We start from the raw sequence: 16,464 nt of genomic DNA on the forward strand, positions 1-16,464 counted from the left end.
TAGAATAGTCATTTAGCACATTAACAATGTATAGAGTGTATTTCTGATTAATTGAATGTTATCTTCATTGAAAAAATCTGTGCTTTTCTTTCAAAAATAAGGAAATTTCTAAGTGACCCTAAACTTTTGAACGGTAGTGTATATACTGAGCTTGGTTCTGCTTTTGTATATATGTACTGAGTTTTGTTCTGGTGCTGTATATATACTGAGCTTTGTGCTGGTGTTGTATTTATGTACTGAGCTTGGTTCTGGTACTGTATTTATGTACTGAGCTTGGTTCTAGTGCCATATATATGTCAGAGCTTTGTTCTGCTTCTGTAATTATATAGGATATATTTTATAATAACAAAATTGCAGGGCATATGGAATTTTTGCAATTCATTGTATATTTAATGGGAACCTGTCTGGTAGTTTTAACCCCTTGAACCACCACCACGCAGTAATACATGACCTGTCAATATTTCCAAACATTCCCCTGTATGTTTTTTTCAGATGCAGCAAAATCTATCAAATCAATCTTAAAAATGTCACGCGCTGTACGCTAATTACTCTTTAAAGGGCGATGGGGCGGTGCCGCTATACTGAAAAGTCACACCGTACTGACTTCAAAACCACCTTTCCATGCTTCAATGACATCCCTCTAGCTGTTCTACATCATTACCAGTCTCCTCCAACTTTCTCGGATGCGCCATTGCCTTGTATTCCATGGATACGCACCGTACAGCGAGGTGCACTCTGCCTGGCTTCATCGCTGCACCGTGCATACAAGGCAATGGCACATCCACAAGAGTTTTAAGAGGCTGGTAGTGATGTAGAACAGTCAGGGGGATGTCAATCAAGAACTGGGGGGCATCATTTAAATTTTCTCTTCAGACAGCAGAAAAGCTAGAATTGGCCCTGTGTAATCTGCAAACAGAGGAATGCTGGGAAGGCATAGATTATATACTCACAGCATGCTCCTCTCCCTCATGTGACAGTCAGAGACCCGTGACATCATTGCGCTGTCACATTTTTCCACGGCAAAAGCCCAAGTGCAGGAAGGAAGCTGCATTCGGATCCAAATGTTAAACAATGCCCCCACTTTGAGTGGTGTGTTTAGAATTTTTTTGTGACAGGGAGCTGATAATTGTTAGATGTGGTTGTCTTGAGTTCAGTACTTTTTGACACAACTTAAAGGTAACCTGTCACCAGCATTGCACCTATTAAACCTATTTAAATGTATTTCTGATTATTTAGAAGGTGTAGTAATGTGTGTATATTTATCTCTATATAACTCATATTTGAATTTAACTCAATATTAACATCCATGGCTTAAGAATGGGATATCCAACAAGCTCAAATAGGTGTGGTGATCAGGTGTCCACAAACTTTTTTCAAAATCGTGTACAAGCCTTTAGGTCTCTTGCACACGACCGTTGTGCCACTTGGGCCGTTTTTGACAGCATCCGAGTGGCACCCTATAGTCTTCACGGACCCATTCACTTTAGCGGGTGAATCGGGTCCTTGAAAAATGGTTGAGTCTCCGATCCGAGGAAAGATAGAACATGTCCTATCTTTCCTCGCATCACTGACGGGACTCGGACGGCACACTCGGTGTGCATGAGGCGTAACTCTATAATTTGACATTCTTCTGTTTCCATTTCTGGCTTTGGCTCAAAATACCTGTATCAGATGTATCAGGAACTGCAGCAAAAACTGCTTGTATTATTCCAGCCAAAAGGAATTATGTTGTGCTCACGTCTGCATTCCAGTTTCTGTTGTTCTACTCTGTCATAAGAGCAGAACAACGAGAATACCGGAAGCTCGAGATCCGTTGCATGATTAAAGCTAATGGCGCCCGATGGAACCTACTGACTTAAATTGTGCTCTGTACTAAATTTGGATCTAACCTGGACTGTTGATCAACTTACCATATTGATTATACTGTGCCAGCCCTACCCTGATTGAACTACTGTCACTGCCCTACAGTTCTGTACTTCTCATCTGGATACCAACTGCACTTCACCAGCATTTGCTATCGCAACCTGGGGATACCGTGTGCTAAAGTCTATAACCCATGTGGGGCATTTTGATGTGACGATGCTAAATTTCTTAGACCCCACCCCTCCGGTTTAGCCTTCAGCCATATCCGCTATAGACACAGATGTTTTACTACTTGTCCTGAAGTTAGTGTGTAACAAGGTTGAATATATTGAAATTTTATGATGGAAAAGATTCCATTTGGTTAAATGTTATCTAGGTCATTATAGACTAGAAGTAAAAAGAAATAGCGAAATCACAGCTTGCTGTTATGCATTACCTGTGTTGACCGGTATCCTCCCCCATATGATCTTACTTTTACAAGCCATTCTGCAATTTTATGGGCTTCTTCAAATTTCCTGAGCTTTAGCTTTTGAAGAAGGGCATACCCAGTGGCCTCAACAGTAAACAACCCTTTCTTTAAATTCTCAACTGGCCAGTGAGTCCCACCTTTAGAAATAGAAAGGGCATCAATCAGATTATTGAGACACAGAAATAAAAAAAAGTAGAACTGCTTTTCAGACAAGACAATAGATAAGTTAGAAGTTACCTACAATTAGAAAATGTAAATCAAAACATTCACCCCCCTTCCCACAAAAGGGCGTACTATGATGTCCTAATTGCGGCTTTCTAATTGCAATAAGATGTAATAGAACCACCCGATGATCACCATGGGGGCCCAGCTGTTATGTCCAGGATCAGAGAAATCTCTGATCCTGACCATTTAACCCCTTAGACGCTGTGGTCAATACAGACAGTGGCATCTAAGAATTTTTTCACAGGAAGGGAGTGCTCTCTGTCAGCCCATCAGCGGTCACGTGACTTGATTATGGGGTGTCGATGGGTTACTAACAAAGGTCCCCTGGTGTGCCAGAGGCATGGGATAATAAATTGCATGTTAGTGTATCACTAACAGGAAATAATGCTTTGAAATACTATTTTAAAGATTTTAAAGAATTACGGTACGATTTTACATAGTGCTAGCCGTATGCATCTGAAATCACGCACGCATGTGGGGGCCAATGGTGGCACGATTGTGTCGGTAATACCTGGCAAAATCGTGCAGCCATTGGCCACTGCAAGTGGGCTGGGCTTCAGCTGTGTGCAGGCATTGCTATTTGGGACCATACCTTTACATACTCTGAATGGAAGCTTCCCTGTATGGAAATTAGACACATGACCAAAATCAAGTGAGCAAGTTTTCCCTCAATAAGTTTTAGCGTGAATTCACATTAAAATGAAAAAAATTGTGCGATCTTTGAACGAGGCATGGTCATCGGTGCCAGACTATCCAGTACCAGTATTTAAAAAAACTGCCAACCTCATGGGGTTTTCTCATGCAACGAGGTCAAGAGTATACCGAGAATGATGTGATCTAAGGAAAAATTTAGCAATGGGGATCCTGTGGACGTAAAAAACGAGTTGACAAAAAGGGTCAGAGGAGGATGTTAAGAATTGTTCTGATGAACTGGTGGTGCACAGCCAAGCAAATTGCAGCCAAATACAACGCTGGTGCTCCAACTAACACGTTAATCTTTAGCACGGATGGGCTGTAACAGCAGATGACCAGTTCGAATGCCATTGCGGTCTATGGGAAACAAAAAGACAAGGCTCCAGTGGGCAAAAGAGTGCAAAAATAGGATCACTAAGCAGAGGAAAAACATCTCCTGGTCAGATGAATCCAGATTTCTGTTGCACCATGCTAATAGGAGGGTCAGAAGTTGGCTCAAGCAGCATTAATAGATGAACCCTTCCTGTAAGTTGTCAACAGTTCAGACCGGCAGAGTTGGAGTAATGGTGGTGGGAATGCTTTCTTGGTACATCCTGGGTACTCTGATACCCGTTTGAAAAGTAGGACTTACCTAAGCAATGTGGCTGCGGTAAGTTTGAAATGCCCTTCCCCTCCCCTATATCACCCTGTCAGCAGTTTTAGATTGTTTAATTCCCTAGGAACGCCTATCACAAGAGCGACTGAGGTGGGACTTGATGTGCAAGTGCTCTTGCACTGCACGCGGCAAGTCCTACCCCTCTGCTCTAGCAGTCTCCTGATTTACCGCTAAAACCATCATTCAGAGCAGAAAGTGGTACTTGCGACCCAAACATCAGTTTCTCTGTCATGCATGTTGCATGACCAATAAATAAAGGTAAGTTTGAAATGCCCTTCACCTCCCCTATAGCAATCTGTGAGAAGTTTTGAGACCTCAAAACTGCTGACAGGTTCCCTTTTATAGGAACACCAAGATGACAGACCTGGGGGCCTTCATTAGGCCCACAGGCTGCCATGACAACTATCGGCACCACACAACTACGTCAAAGGGGGTGATGGAGTGACAGAGGAGGTCTTCCACCTCTTTCTTTTGGCTTAGATGCCATGCTCGCTATTGACCATGGCATCTATGCAGTTAAACGGCAAGGATCAGAGTTATCTCCGATCCCGGCTGTTAGAGCAAGGTGTCAGCTGTACTACACAGATGACACATGCAGCATATGTTGAGGGCTCAGCTCTAAACTAACTCCATACTTTTGCCCCACCTTGAACAGCCATGAACAGTTACATTATTGGTCGTTAAGGGGATAAAAATAGTCATCTATTACAAAAAATAAATATATAATATCATCACTATTGTAATAATCCACAGAATAAAGCTATGATATTTTTTCTGCATGGCAAATGGCTTAAAAATAATCCCCCAAAAAAATCAATGCCAGACTTGCTGCACACACAGAAAATAAAAATGAATCAATAAATTGCATGTACCCCAAAATGGAGCCAATGAAAACTACTACTTGTTAGACCAAAAAACAAGTCGTTAATATAAATATACACAGTTGAGTCACATTATTATGACTACTTCCTACTTTCGACGTCAGCAGCACGTAGCCCATGAAGGAAGTTACGTGTCGTGGTGGGTATATAAGGTGTTCAATAGGCTGTCTGAACACATATCACTTGTTGCCATGGGTTAAAGGGGCAATTTATCAGAGTTTCAAAAAGGGGGGGTTATTGCTTTCGGGCCAAGGGTGGCAGTATTTCTCAAACAGCGCAGTTTGTGAACTGTTCGCGTGCTGTGGTGGTAAAAGCGTATCGTGAGTGGATAAATGGCACCAGTGGGACTAAGCAACGTGGAAACTGTGGAACACCACGTGCCATTGATGTGAGATGTGAACGTCAGCTACGGAGGTTCGTGAGGGCTGAACAACACGCTACAGTGGAGCAGTTCGCCGTTAAAATGAACCAGGGGGCTAGCAGACGTTTTTCTAAGGCCGTATTCAGACGAATGTGGGGAAACTCGGACGTGAAAAACAGCCATTTTTCACATCTGCGTTCCCCCCGTGCGGGTCCCGTTTTCATTGATCCCCATAGACTTGAGTCTATGGAGGGATGCGTGAAAACAGAAGAAAATAGGACATGTTCTATTTTTCAACGAACCCTTCACACGGTTTATTTAAATACATGCGTCAGTGTGACGGCCGTTGTTTTAACAGCCGTCACACGGACATATTCAACGTTCGTCTGAATAAGCCCTAAAACAACAGTTCAGTGTACTGAGTATGGGGCTTCAAAGCAGACGAATGGTCACTGCGTCTATGCTAACAAAGGTGCATCGGGAAGAAAAGGCTTCAATTTGCACGGCAGTATCGGAATTGGACCACCGATGGTTGGCAAAGGGTTGCCTTCTCCGAGGAGTCACATTTTCAGCTTCATCGATCGGATAGATGTTGGCGTGTCAGGTGAGAAACTTCAGAGAACAAACACCCTGCAACCATTGCTGCAAGAACACAAGCTGGTGGCAGCATTAGGGTCTGGAAAATGTTTGCTCTTTATCAACAAGTTTTATTAAAATTTTGAAACAGTAAAAAAATATTGCAAATAAAGAATTAAAACCGTACAATATAAAATCACAAAATGCAATAAGGAAGGAGATAGGAGGAAAACCTCTCAGATATCAAGATAATGACAGCAAGTTAAAGAAATCAGAACAATGGTCCGAAAGCAGCGTAATGGTGAAGGAACCGAGTCACTAATAAGCATTATACAGATGACATATTATATTTCAAACACAGAGGGTAAGGAGAGGACAAAGGACACTAGAATAAGACAACAATGGGGAAACATATACAAAAATAATAAAGGGTGGCAGAGCGGCGAATAAACAAGGCTTCTAGTAAAGGCCATCTAACCAGAGAAAAAAGTCAGAACCATCCTGGAACAGGGACCAAACTGTCCAATTCCGGACAAAGGTATCGGATTTACCGCGATCAGCTGCCATTAACTCCTCCATTCTCATGATGTTGTTCTTCTCATTTACCCATTCTTGTAAGGAAGGCACAGTAGTTGACTTCCAATGGTGAAGAATCACAGTTCTAGCTGCAGTCAAAAAATGCCCAAAGATGCCCCTCCTAAGGTGTGGAAGTGACCTGGGAACCATGGAAAGCAAACCAATAGACGGAGAAGCAATAACGGAAGCATCCAAACAATTATTTCCAAGGTCCAATTTTTTTTCCCAAAAGGGTCGAAGTCTAGAACAATCACACCAAATGTGCAACATAGTTCCAGGGGCACCACCACACCTACAACAATCCTCCGACACATTAGGGAATATCCTGTGGAGAAAAGAAAGGCATTGGTACTATCTCGTGAGGATTTTATAGTTTTTTTCTTGTGCAAATCAGGTGGTCGGTAATTTGTGAGCTAATAGGAATGACGTTTGCCAATCTTCCTCAGAATGTTGAATCCCCATCTCCCCAACCCAGGCTGTAGTGAACGCCAACTGAGTAGAAGAGTAAGAAGGCTGGAGGATCCCATGAAAATAGGATAACATGTGAGAAGGAGAAGAAGACAAGGACAGACAGAGCTCCAGAGGAGTCTTATCTTGCAGCAAATCAGTACAGTCTCCCAAGGAAGAAAGGTACGACCTTAATTGAAAGTAGGACCACCAAGCTGGGCACCTCCCCGGGCAGGACTCTTAGATAGTATTAAGAGAAGGAATATCACCAGTGGGTGTAAGGGTCTTAGCCAAGTAAACACCATATTGCCTCCCCCAGCAGAGGAATGTGTCCACCACAATGGCTGGAGGAAAGGAAGGATTGACAAAGAGAAGAGTCAATGGAACCGGCCTATGAGAGAGGTCAGAAGTGCAAATAATTCGCTCCCATACAGCAAAAAACTGACGTGTGAGAAAGGGTAGAGAAGACAATGGTCTGAACTGTTCAGCCAAGGCAGAGATGATAGGGCAAGAGAAGACATACCCCTCTCAATGTGCACCCATTGTTTAGCGGCTGTGAGCGGAACCAATCCACCATTCTCATAAGGAGTGTGGCTTGATGTTAACATTTGAAATCCGGTAAGCGCGCACCAGCCTCCTGTTTAGGGCAACTAAGGACAGAGAACCTAATACGAGGTCTCGAAGAACCCCACACAAATTTGGTAATGGCACAATGTAATGTGTAAAAGAACATGGCAGGTACAATAATATGGACGGTTTTAAATATGTACAAGAATTTCGGTAAGATGTTGATTTTTATAGTGTTGATACGACCGAACCACAACATTTGCCCACAGACATACACTTCCAAGTCCCGCAAAGTACGCCTCAAAATAGGAGTATAATTTAGCTTAAATAAATCAGGCAAGTGGGTGGGAAAATGTACTCCCAAGTATTTCAGAGAAGTGGGTTGCCATTTCAACAGGAAGACCTGAGCAAGATGAGCAGCAAGAGAAGCATCAAGGGATAATATATTCAAGGCCTCTGATTTAGAGTAGAGTAATTTACTTTAAAATTATTTAGTTGGCCAAATCGCTCAAACTCCCCAATCAACGAAAGCAGAGATCACAGGGTCTGTGATATATAGAAGGAGATCGTCAGCATAAAGAGCAAATTTATGGTGTTGGGTACCAATGCAAATGCCTTTAATGCTGGGGTTCACCCTGCAGTGCCACAGCCAGATGTTCCATGACCATAACATACAGCAGGAGTGAAAGGGGACAGCCCTGTCTTGTGCCATTGGTAATAGTCAGGGGATCCGACAAGAGACCATTAACTCGAACTCGAGCTGTAAGACGGTTATATAAAGCTCTAATTTTACTCAATATGTTAGAGCCAAGTCCGATCTGAGCCAAGTCCGATCTGAGCCAAGACACTGAGGAGAAACACCCAATGCACCCGATCGAATGCCTTTTCGGCATCTATAGATAGCAAACACATTGGCACTCCATGCTTCGGACCATAGGGTGTTAGAAGAACGGTCTTTTTAGTATTGTCACGTGCTTCTCTTCCACGTATAAACCCCACCTGGTCATCAGAGATCAAGCTAGGCAACCACGAAGAGAGACGAGAGGCAATCAGTTTAGCATAGATTTTTACATCAACATTTATCAAGGAGATTGGTCTGAAGTTTGTGCATGTCGTGGGGTCTTTACCCGGTTTTGGTAGAAGGGATATGTGGGCCTCCAGAGACTGAGGGGCAAAGGGACAATTAAAGGACACAGAATTAAAGACCTTCGTAAAAAATGGGGCAAGCTGTTCTTTAAATGATTTATAGAACCTGTTAAACCCGTTAGGTCCCGGGCTTTTACCCATCGAAAAGTCCCTAATTGCTTGATCTACCTCTGTGTCAAGGTACTCCTCATCAAGCCCCGATGCATCCCCAGCTTGTAGAGATGGCAATGACATGTCATTCACGTAACGATCAACCTTCTCTCGCAGAGCGCAGCAGCCTGCATATCATAAAAATACCCTTTAATATTATATAAAGCAGAATAATATTGTTTGAAGCATTCAGTAATGCCTACCGGGTCATGGATATCAGTGCCAGATGGAGATTTAATATTAGGGATATAAGACGCTTGCGTGCGGGGATGTAAAATCTGTGCTAAACATTTACTGCATTTATCCGCAAATTCGTATGAATGCTTACACATCCAATCCCGAAATCTAGCATTGGATTGATTAAGCAGAGAACGCAATGATTCTCTGGCAGTCGTGAGGTCTGAGAAAACCTGTGGAGATTGGAGGTTTTTATGCCTGGATTGCAAATCCCTTATTTGCGCAAGAAGCCTAGCAATAGCAACCCCTTTTTTCCTCTTCAGATGGGCCCCGTGTTGTATAAGTACACCCCTAACCACATATTTCAGGGCTTCCCACTACGTCGGAGGTAGCTGAGGGCTTGGAGCAGACCTGCTCGAGCGGGCAAGATCGATATCAGTATCGATCCCGCTCGTTTAACCCCTCAGATGCGGCGCTCAATAGCGAGTGCCGCTTCTAAGTGGCTTTGAAGGGAGGGTGGGGGCTTCCACTCTGACCCGACCATCAGCCTGCTATAGGATTGCAGGGTGCCGGTGCCTTCTATGGCAGCCGGGGGCCTAATAGGCCCCCAGGTCTGCCTCTAGTTATTGCCTGCAAGAGGCATGGCCTAGCAGATGCCTGTCCGTTTTACACGGACAGGCAGGAATACACTGCAATACAGAAGTGATCAGATGATCGCATAGTGAAGTCCCCTAGTGGGACTAATAAAAAAAGTTAAAAAAGGATAATAAACAAATGAAAATCCAAAGTAAAAAAAATGACAAACCCACTGTTTCCCATTTCAAAATGCTTTATTATGAAAAAAATAAAAGTAAAAAAAGTTAGATATTTGGTATCGCCACGTCCGTACCGACCCCAACTATAAAGCTATTACATTATATAACCCACTCAGCAAACGACGTAAAAAATAAAATAAAAAACAATGCGAGAATTGCTGTTTTCTGTGCATCCTGCCTTAAAAAAAATTTGATCAAAAGTGATCAAAAAGACACATGTACTCCAAAATGGAACCAATAAAGACTACAAGTCGTCCTGTAAAAAAAAAAAAAAAAAAAAAAAGCCCTCATACAGCTGCATCTGTGGAAAAATAAAAAAGTTACGGCTCTTCAAATATGGAGACACAAAAACAAACAATTTCTAAATTAAAATGTGTTTTTACTGTGTAAAAGTAGTAAAACATAAGAAAACAAAATAAATTTTGCTGTTTTTTTTCTATTCTCCCCCAAAAAATGTTTATAAACGTTAATCAATAAATTATATGTACCCCAAAATGGTGCTATTAAAAAATAAAACTTGTCCCGCAAAAAACAAGACCTTATACAGCTATGTCGACGCAACAGAAATAAAAAAGTTCTAGCTCTTTGAATGAGACGATGGAAAAACTTAAAAAATAGCTTGGTTATTAAGGCCTAAAATAGTCTGGTTATTAAGGGATTTTTACTTTTGACTTGTTTTTACTTGTGATGTATTACAATATGTCCATATTCCAGTGCCTTATACTCTGTCATTATTGACACAATCAGGTGTTAAAAAGAACCTGCCACTAGGTCATATAAGTTGAACTGTTAACTGACCTGAATAGCGCTGTCTCTGTCTATTTTTCCTGTACCCCCACGTTCCTGAGATACGGCCCACTGTTGTGTTGACTCCCTCTATGCTAATTTGAAGTTATTAGGAAACCGATTATGAACCCTCAAGCTGCCTCGCGCTGATTAGTTAGCATCAGAGGCAGGGAAGCTAGCTCCACCCCATTGGCTAACTACAGCAAATTAGCTTATATGGAGCCAACACAACAGTGGACAATATCTCTGCAAAGGGGGAGGTACAGGGAAAAAAAAAAATACAGCGCTGGAATCTGAGAGACCGTGCTATTCAGGCCAGTTAACCAGTTCAACTTTTATGACCTAGTGAAAGGTCCTATTTAAGTATGCCCTAACAAAAGGCAATGTTGAAAGAAAGCTTTGGGGTTCTTTCTAGGACTTAAAGGGGTTGTCCACTTGTATTTTTAATTGTTTTATTTATAGAATAGAAAATTATATAGTTTTCCGATATTCATGTATACAACTCACATAACTTACTCCTATAAGAATAAGAATGGTATAAAAAGTCAAGATAAGATAAGACTGCGCTGCGGTTTTACCAGGATTTTGTGCTACTCATGGCAAAGAAATATCACAAAACCTGTGTAAATACACCCGGCAGGCCCCCACCCCCCCCCTGTCGCTAGATGTATTGTCAGTGTGGACGGTGTGCGGAGCTAAGCTTGTCAGATGTAGTAGAGCTGAGTGTGTCTCTGTCTGTCCCTCTCTCACAGACCCTCGCTCTCGTGACCCCCGACGGCCCCCGCCTCCCCCATCGCTAGATGTATTGACAGTGTGGACGGTGTGCGGAGCTAAGCTTGTCAGATGTAGTAGAGCTGAGTGTGTGTGTCTGTGTAGTAGAGCTGAGTGTGTGTCTGTGTAGCAGAGCTGAGTGTGTGTCTGTGTAGCAGTGCTGTGTATGTATGTAGGAGTGCTGAGTGTGTGTATGTATGTAGCAGTGCTGAGTGTGTGTGTATGTATGTAGCAGTGCTGTGTGTGCCTGTATGTAGCAGTGCGGGGAGTGTGTGTCTGTGTAGTAGAGCGAAGTGTGTGTCTGCGTAGCAGAGCTGAGTGTGTGTGTCTCTGTAGAAGTGCTGTGTGTGTATGTATGTAGCAGTGCTAAGTGTGTGTAAGTATGTAGTAGAGCTGAGTGTGTGTATGTATGTATGTATGTATGTAGACGTGCTGACTGTGTGTGTACGTGTGTGTGTAGCAGAGCGGAGTATGCATGGGCGCCGCTGATACTTCATAGCCGCTTATGAGCTGTTTTGAAGAATCAGCGGCGAGCAACCCCCCCTACACACACACACACACACACACACACACACACACACACACACACAAATCCCCCCAAACATGCAAAATCAAGTGTAATCAAGCGCAATCAAGCATTTTTTTAATGCACTTTTTGGCACGTAAAATGCGCAAAAAAAAACGTGTCAAATACACGCCGTGTGAACCGGTCAACTGAAAAGTCATTCACTTCACTTTCATCATTCTAAGGGTATGTTCACAGTGTTTTCAGACGTTTTTTGGGCCGTAAACGTCCCGAAAAACGGCTGAAAAATCGGAAACAGAACGCCTACAAACATCTGCCCATTAGTTTCAATGGGAAATACGGCGTTCTGTTCAGTTTTCCAAAAACGGCACGTAAAAAGACGCCTGCCAAAATTAAGTGTACATCACTTCTTGGGCCATTTTTCATTGACTCTATAGAAAAACAGCTCCAAAAACGGGCATAAAAAAACGCAGCCAAAAACACTAGTTTGATTAAAAAATGGCTGAAAATCAGGAGCCGTTTTCCCTTTGTTTAGTAAGTGTGTGAACATACCCTTAGCCTTTTGGTGTGTCCTATAGCTTCTGCCAGCTGCAGAATCACACCCAAAATGGCAGCCGGACACTGCTTAGCAATTTGAAGACCCCTTTTCCTGGCTTGCAGAAGGGGGGGTGAGATTCCCTCCCACATTTACGCCAGCTGTTAGTCAGGTTGCTTTGACTTATTCACCTTGCTGTAATTATGGGAAATGCTCCCTCTGGTGACCAACATAGGAAAACATGTCAAATTATTATTTAATTTTTAATACTTTCCACCATGTGGAAGAAAAAAAAATACAGCAAAAAACTTAAAAAATATAATAGAAATAAGTAACTTACTTAAAAAAAAAAAAAAGGTTTAATTCGCGACACATTCCCTTTAAGGACCCCATCACTAGTACCCCCACCGATCACTAGAATGGTGATTATTGCATAATCGTAGTGAGGAGGATTTTAAATTAAATGGCGGTTGCGCATGTGCGCTGCTGCTTTATTCAATGTTTATGGGGCAGATGGAAATAGCTAAGCAATGTACTTTTTCTTTTGATTCGTGGGGGTCCAAGTGGGGATCCCCAGCCATCATACATTTCTCATCTATACAGCGGATAGGTAATAAATGTGCTTGGGAAAACCCTCTTAGGCCTTGTTCACACAGTGCAGATTTGCTTCAGATTTTGCATGCATTTTTTTTTAAGCCAAAACCAGAATTGGTTCCAGGAGAGCAGTCCTATAAGGCCTTCCTTTATATATTTTTTCTGTTTAGGTTCTGTTCCTGGTTTTGTCATAAATATACATGCAAAATATGATGCAAATATGCACTGTGTGAACAAGTCCTAAAAGTAAATGTATTGCCCACATGTGTATATTGTTAGATTGTGAGTGAGGCCTCATTTACACGAGCGTGTGCGTTTTGCGCGCGCAAAAAAACGCTGCGTTTTGCGTGCGCAAAAGGCAATTGACAGCTCCGTGTGTCATCCGTGTATGATGTGCGGCTGCGTGATTTTCGCGCAGCCGCCATCATAGAGATGAGGCTAGTCAACGCCCGTCACTGTCCAAGGTGCTGAAAGAGCTAACTGATCGGCAGGAACTCTTTCAGCACCCTCGACAGTGAGTTCCGATCACAATATACACCAACCTGTGAATAAAAAAAGACGTTCAAACTTACCATGAACTGCCTGCTTCCTCCAGTCCGGTCTCCCGGCCGTTGCCTTGGTGACGCGTCCCTCTCTTGTCATCCGGCCCCACCTCCCAGGATGACGCGGCAGGCCATGAGACCGCTGCAGCCTGTGATTGGCTGCAGCCTGTGCTTGGCCTGTGATTGGCTGCAGCCTGTGCTTGGCCTGTGATTGGCTGCAGCTGTCACTTGGCCTTAATTGTCATCCCGGGAGGTCGGACTGGAGGAAGGAGCCGGGACTTATCGGTAAGTCCGAACTTCTGTTTTTTTTTACACGTATATGTATATTGTGATCGAAAGTCACTGTCCATGGTGCTGAAACAGTTTAAGTCTTTGAGCACCGTGGGCAGTGACTGTCTCCTGACGTCGCGTACCCGAACATTTTTTGCCGGGTTCGGTCAAAACGAGTTCGGCCGAACCCGGTGAAGTTCGGTGCGCTCATCTCTAATTTGACACTCCGTTTGGATGTTTGTAACCAGAAAAGCACGTGGTGCTTTTCTGTTTACATTCATCCTTTTGACAGCTCTTGCGTGATTTTCGCGCAAGCAACGCAGGACCGTCCGTGTGGCATGCGTTGTTTTCACGCACCCATTGAAGTCAATGGGTGCGTGTTGCGTGAAAAACGCAAGAATATAGAACATGTCGTGAGTTTTACGCAACGCACTCACGCAGCGCAAAATTCACGCATCGTCTAAACAGCCCCATAGACTATTATAGGTGCGTACGACACGCGTGAAAAGCACGCGCGTCGCACGCGCGTATAATACGCTCGTGTAAATGAGGCCTGAGACTATGTCCATCCAACAGAATATCAGGGTTTGTCCACACGTCGTGGTCAAATCGTGGTGTTCACAACGACGTGTGAACACACCCTTACAATAAAAACAATGTTTTCATAAAAATACTTACTTTCACTTGCAAATGAATTAATAACATCTTGATTTTTAGTGTTTCCTACTAAAGAGAGAGCATAAGAGGTTATAACAGCACTATAGGTGTGTTTTAGTTTTGGAAGTTCTCCTGCAAGATATGCTTCAGCTTTTTTTTTAGCGATTTTAATTTCCTAGAGAAAAGAAATAAAAAAATTTTGTGTGTGTATTTCAATATGGGTCGTAAAGTATATTGTAGTATATTGTAAGTAACAATTATCTATTTTAGGCCTAGAATAAACAAAACTTCATTAGAGGATATGTACACCTTTGAAATGTTTTAGTTTTTTTTATGTACAAACTTCTGTTAAGGTATGTTCACACGCTGGGTCAAAAACGTCTGAAAATATGGAACTGTTTTAAAGGGAAATCAGCTCCTGATTTTCAGAAGTTTTTTAAGCCACTCGCGATTTTCACTGCGTTTTTCGCAGCGTTTTTTACGACCGTTTTTGGAGCTTTTTTCAATAGAGTCTATGAAAAATAGCTCCAAAAACGTCCCAAGAAGTGTCCTGCACTTCTTTTTCGCGGTCGTTTTTTTACGCGGCCGTTATTCTAAACAGCCGCTTAAAAAAACAGCCCATCAGAACAGAACGCCGTTTTTCCCATTGCAATCAATGGGCAGATGTTTGGAGGCGTACTGCTTCCGATTGTTCGGCGTTTACGGCCCAAAAAACGGCCGTGTGAACATACCCTAAGAAGTGACTATCTATCCTGGCCCTTAAATCGAAACTCCACCTCTAAGGGTATGCTCACACATACAAAAAGAACAGGCTGAAAATTACGAAACTATTTTCAGCCTTTGATTTTCGTTTTTGAAGCTGAAAATGAAGCTTTTTTTAATTTGAAGCTTATTTTTTGGCTTTATTTTTCGGCTTTTTTTTTTTGGTGTTTTTTTTAAGTCCAGTTGACACAAAGTTTTTTTTAGCCGATTTTGGCGCGAAAACCACATCGGAATCAGCGGCAAAAAACTCCTGAAACTGCTACCCATTGATTTCAATGGGAGGCGGAGGCGTTTTTTTTCCGCGGTTTTTAGCTGTTTGCGGTAAAAAAAAAAGCGGCATGCTCTTTCTTGCCGCGGTTCCACCTCTGACATCCCATTAAAATCAATTGGAGTCAGAGAAAGCGTCTTCCATGGTGTTTTTTGCACGTGGAGCTCAATAGCCGCGGGCGAAAAATGCAGTGTAAAACGCAGCGAAAAAGGTCAAAATCTGCCTCAGATTCCAGAAGAAATTTTGAGGCCGATTTTATCTGCCTGCAAAAAAACCCTAAGTGAACAGGGCCTTAGGCTAGATTCATACGTGAGATTCATAGATTTCAGGCGTGAAAAATTTGATGTTTTTCACGTCCGATGTGCCCCGTGCGGGTCCCATTTTCATGGATCCCCACAGACTTGAGTCTATGGAGGGATCCGTGAAAACAGAATATAATAGGACAGCTTCTATTTTTCAACGGACCCTTCACACGGTCTGTTGAAACAACGGCCATGTGAATGGCCCCATTGAAATACATGCTGCCGTGTGACGGCCGTTGTTTTAACGGCCATCACACGGATGTATTCAACGCTCGTGTGAATAAGGCCTTATAGTGTTAAATGTAAAATCAGCTTCAAAAACACCTCAAAAGTGACATGCTACTTATTTTTACGAGGCGTTTTTTTTAGTTTAGCAGCGTAAAAAAGAAGCCTCCTGTAGACAGCACAGTGCCTTTCTCATTGAGATCAATAGGAAACTGTTTGCAGGTGTATTTTGGAGCATAAATGGAGGCTTTTCTGCTCCAAAATCAGCCTGAAAAAAAGCTGTGTGAACATACCTATATTATCATGTCGTTTTTTTTGGTTTCAAAATTCTGAGCTGATTAATATCTTTCTAGCGGTCGGAGTATTGTTTTTCTGACACATAGTTACAAATCCCCTGCATAGACATAAATTTTAAAACATAACGTTCTGGCTGTCTGCAGCCACCACTAGAGGCACCACAGAAGCTTAGTGCTTAAAGGGGTTTTCCGAGTTGTTTCAAAAATTGTCCAATGTAGAAGGGATGCAAAAAAAAAAAAAAGGGCCATTGCTCAACTCACGGATCCCCGTCGTTCCAGTGCTGCCGCTCTGTTCCTTCCCGTTGCTGTGTTTTGACATAGCTGCAGCG

General features: G+C 42.7%; 1 protein-coding gene across 1 annotated transcript in view; it reads right to left on the bottom strand.

Moving 5' to 3' along the window:
* The window catches only part of LOC142757730 (venom factor-like), a 328,633-nt gene that overhangs the window by 68,954 nt on the left and 243,215 nt on the right, over window positions 1-16,464 (bottom strand). Inside the window, 2 exon segments of the mRNA XM_075860640.1 lie at window positions 2,300-2,469; window positions 14,304-14,457. Of these exon segments, the coding sequence (XP_075716755.1) occupies window positions 2,300-2,469; window positions 14,304-14,457 (324 nt within the window).

This window comes from Rhinoderma darwinii, chromosome 1 (genome assembly GCF_050947455.1).
Source record: "Rhinoderma darwinii isolate aRhiDar2 chromosome 1, aRhiDar2.hap1, whole genome shotgun sequence".
Classification (NCBI taxonomy): Eukaryota; Metazoa; Chordata; class Amphibia; order Anura; family Rhinodermatidae; genus Rhinoderma; species Rhinoderma darwinii.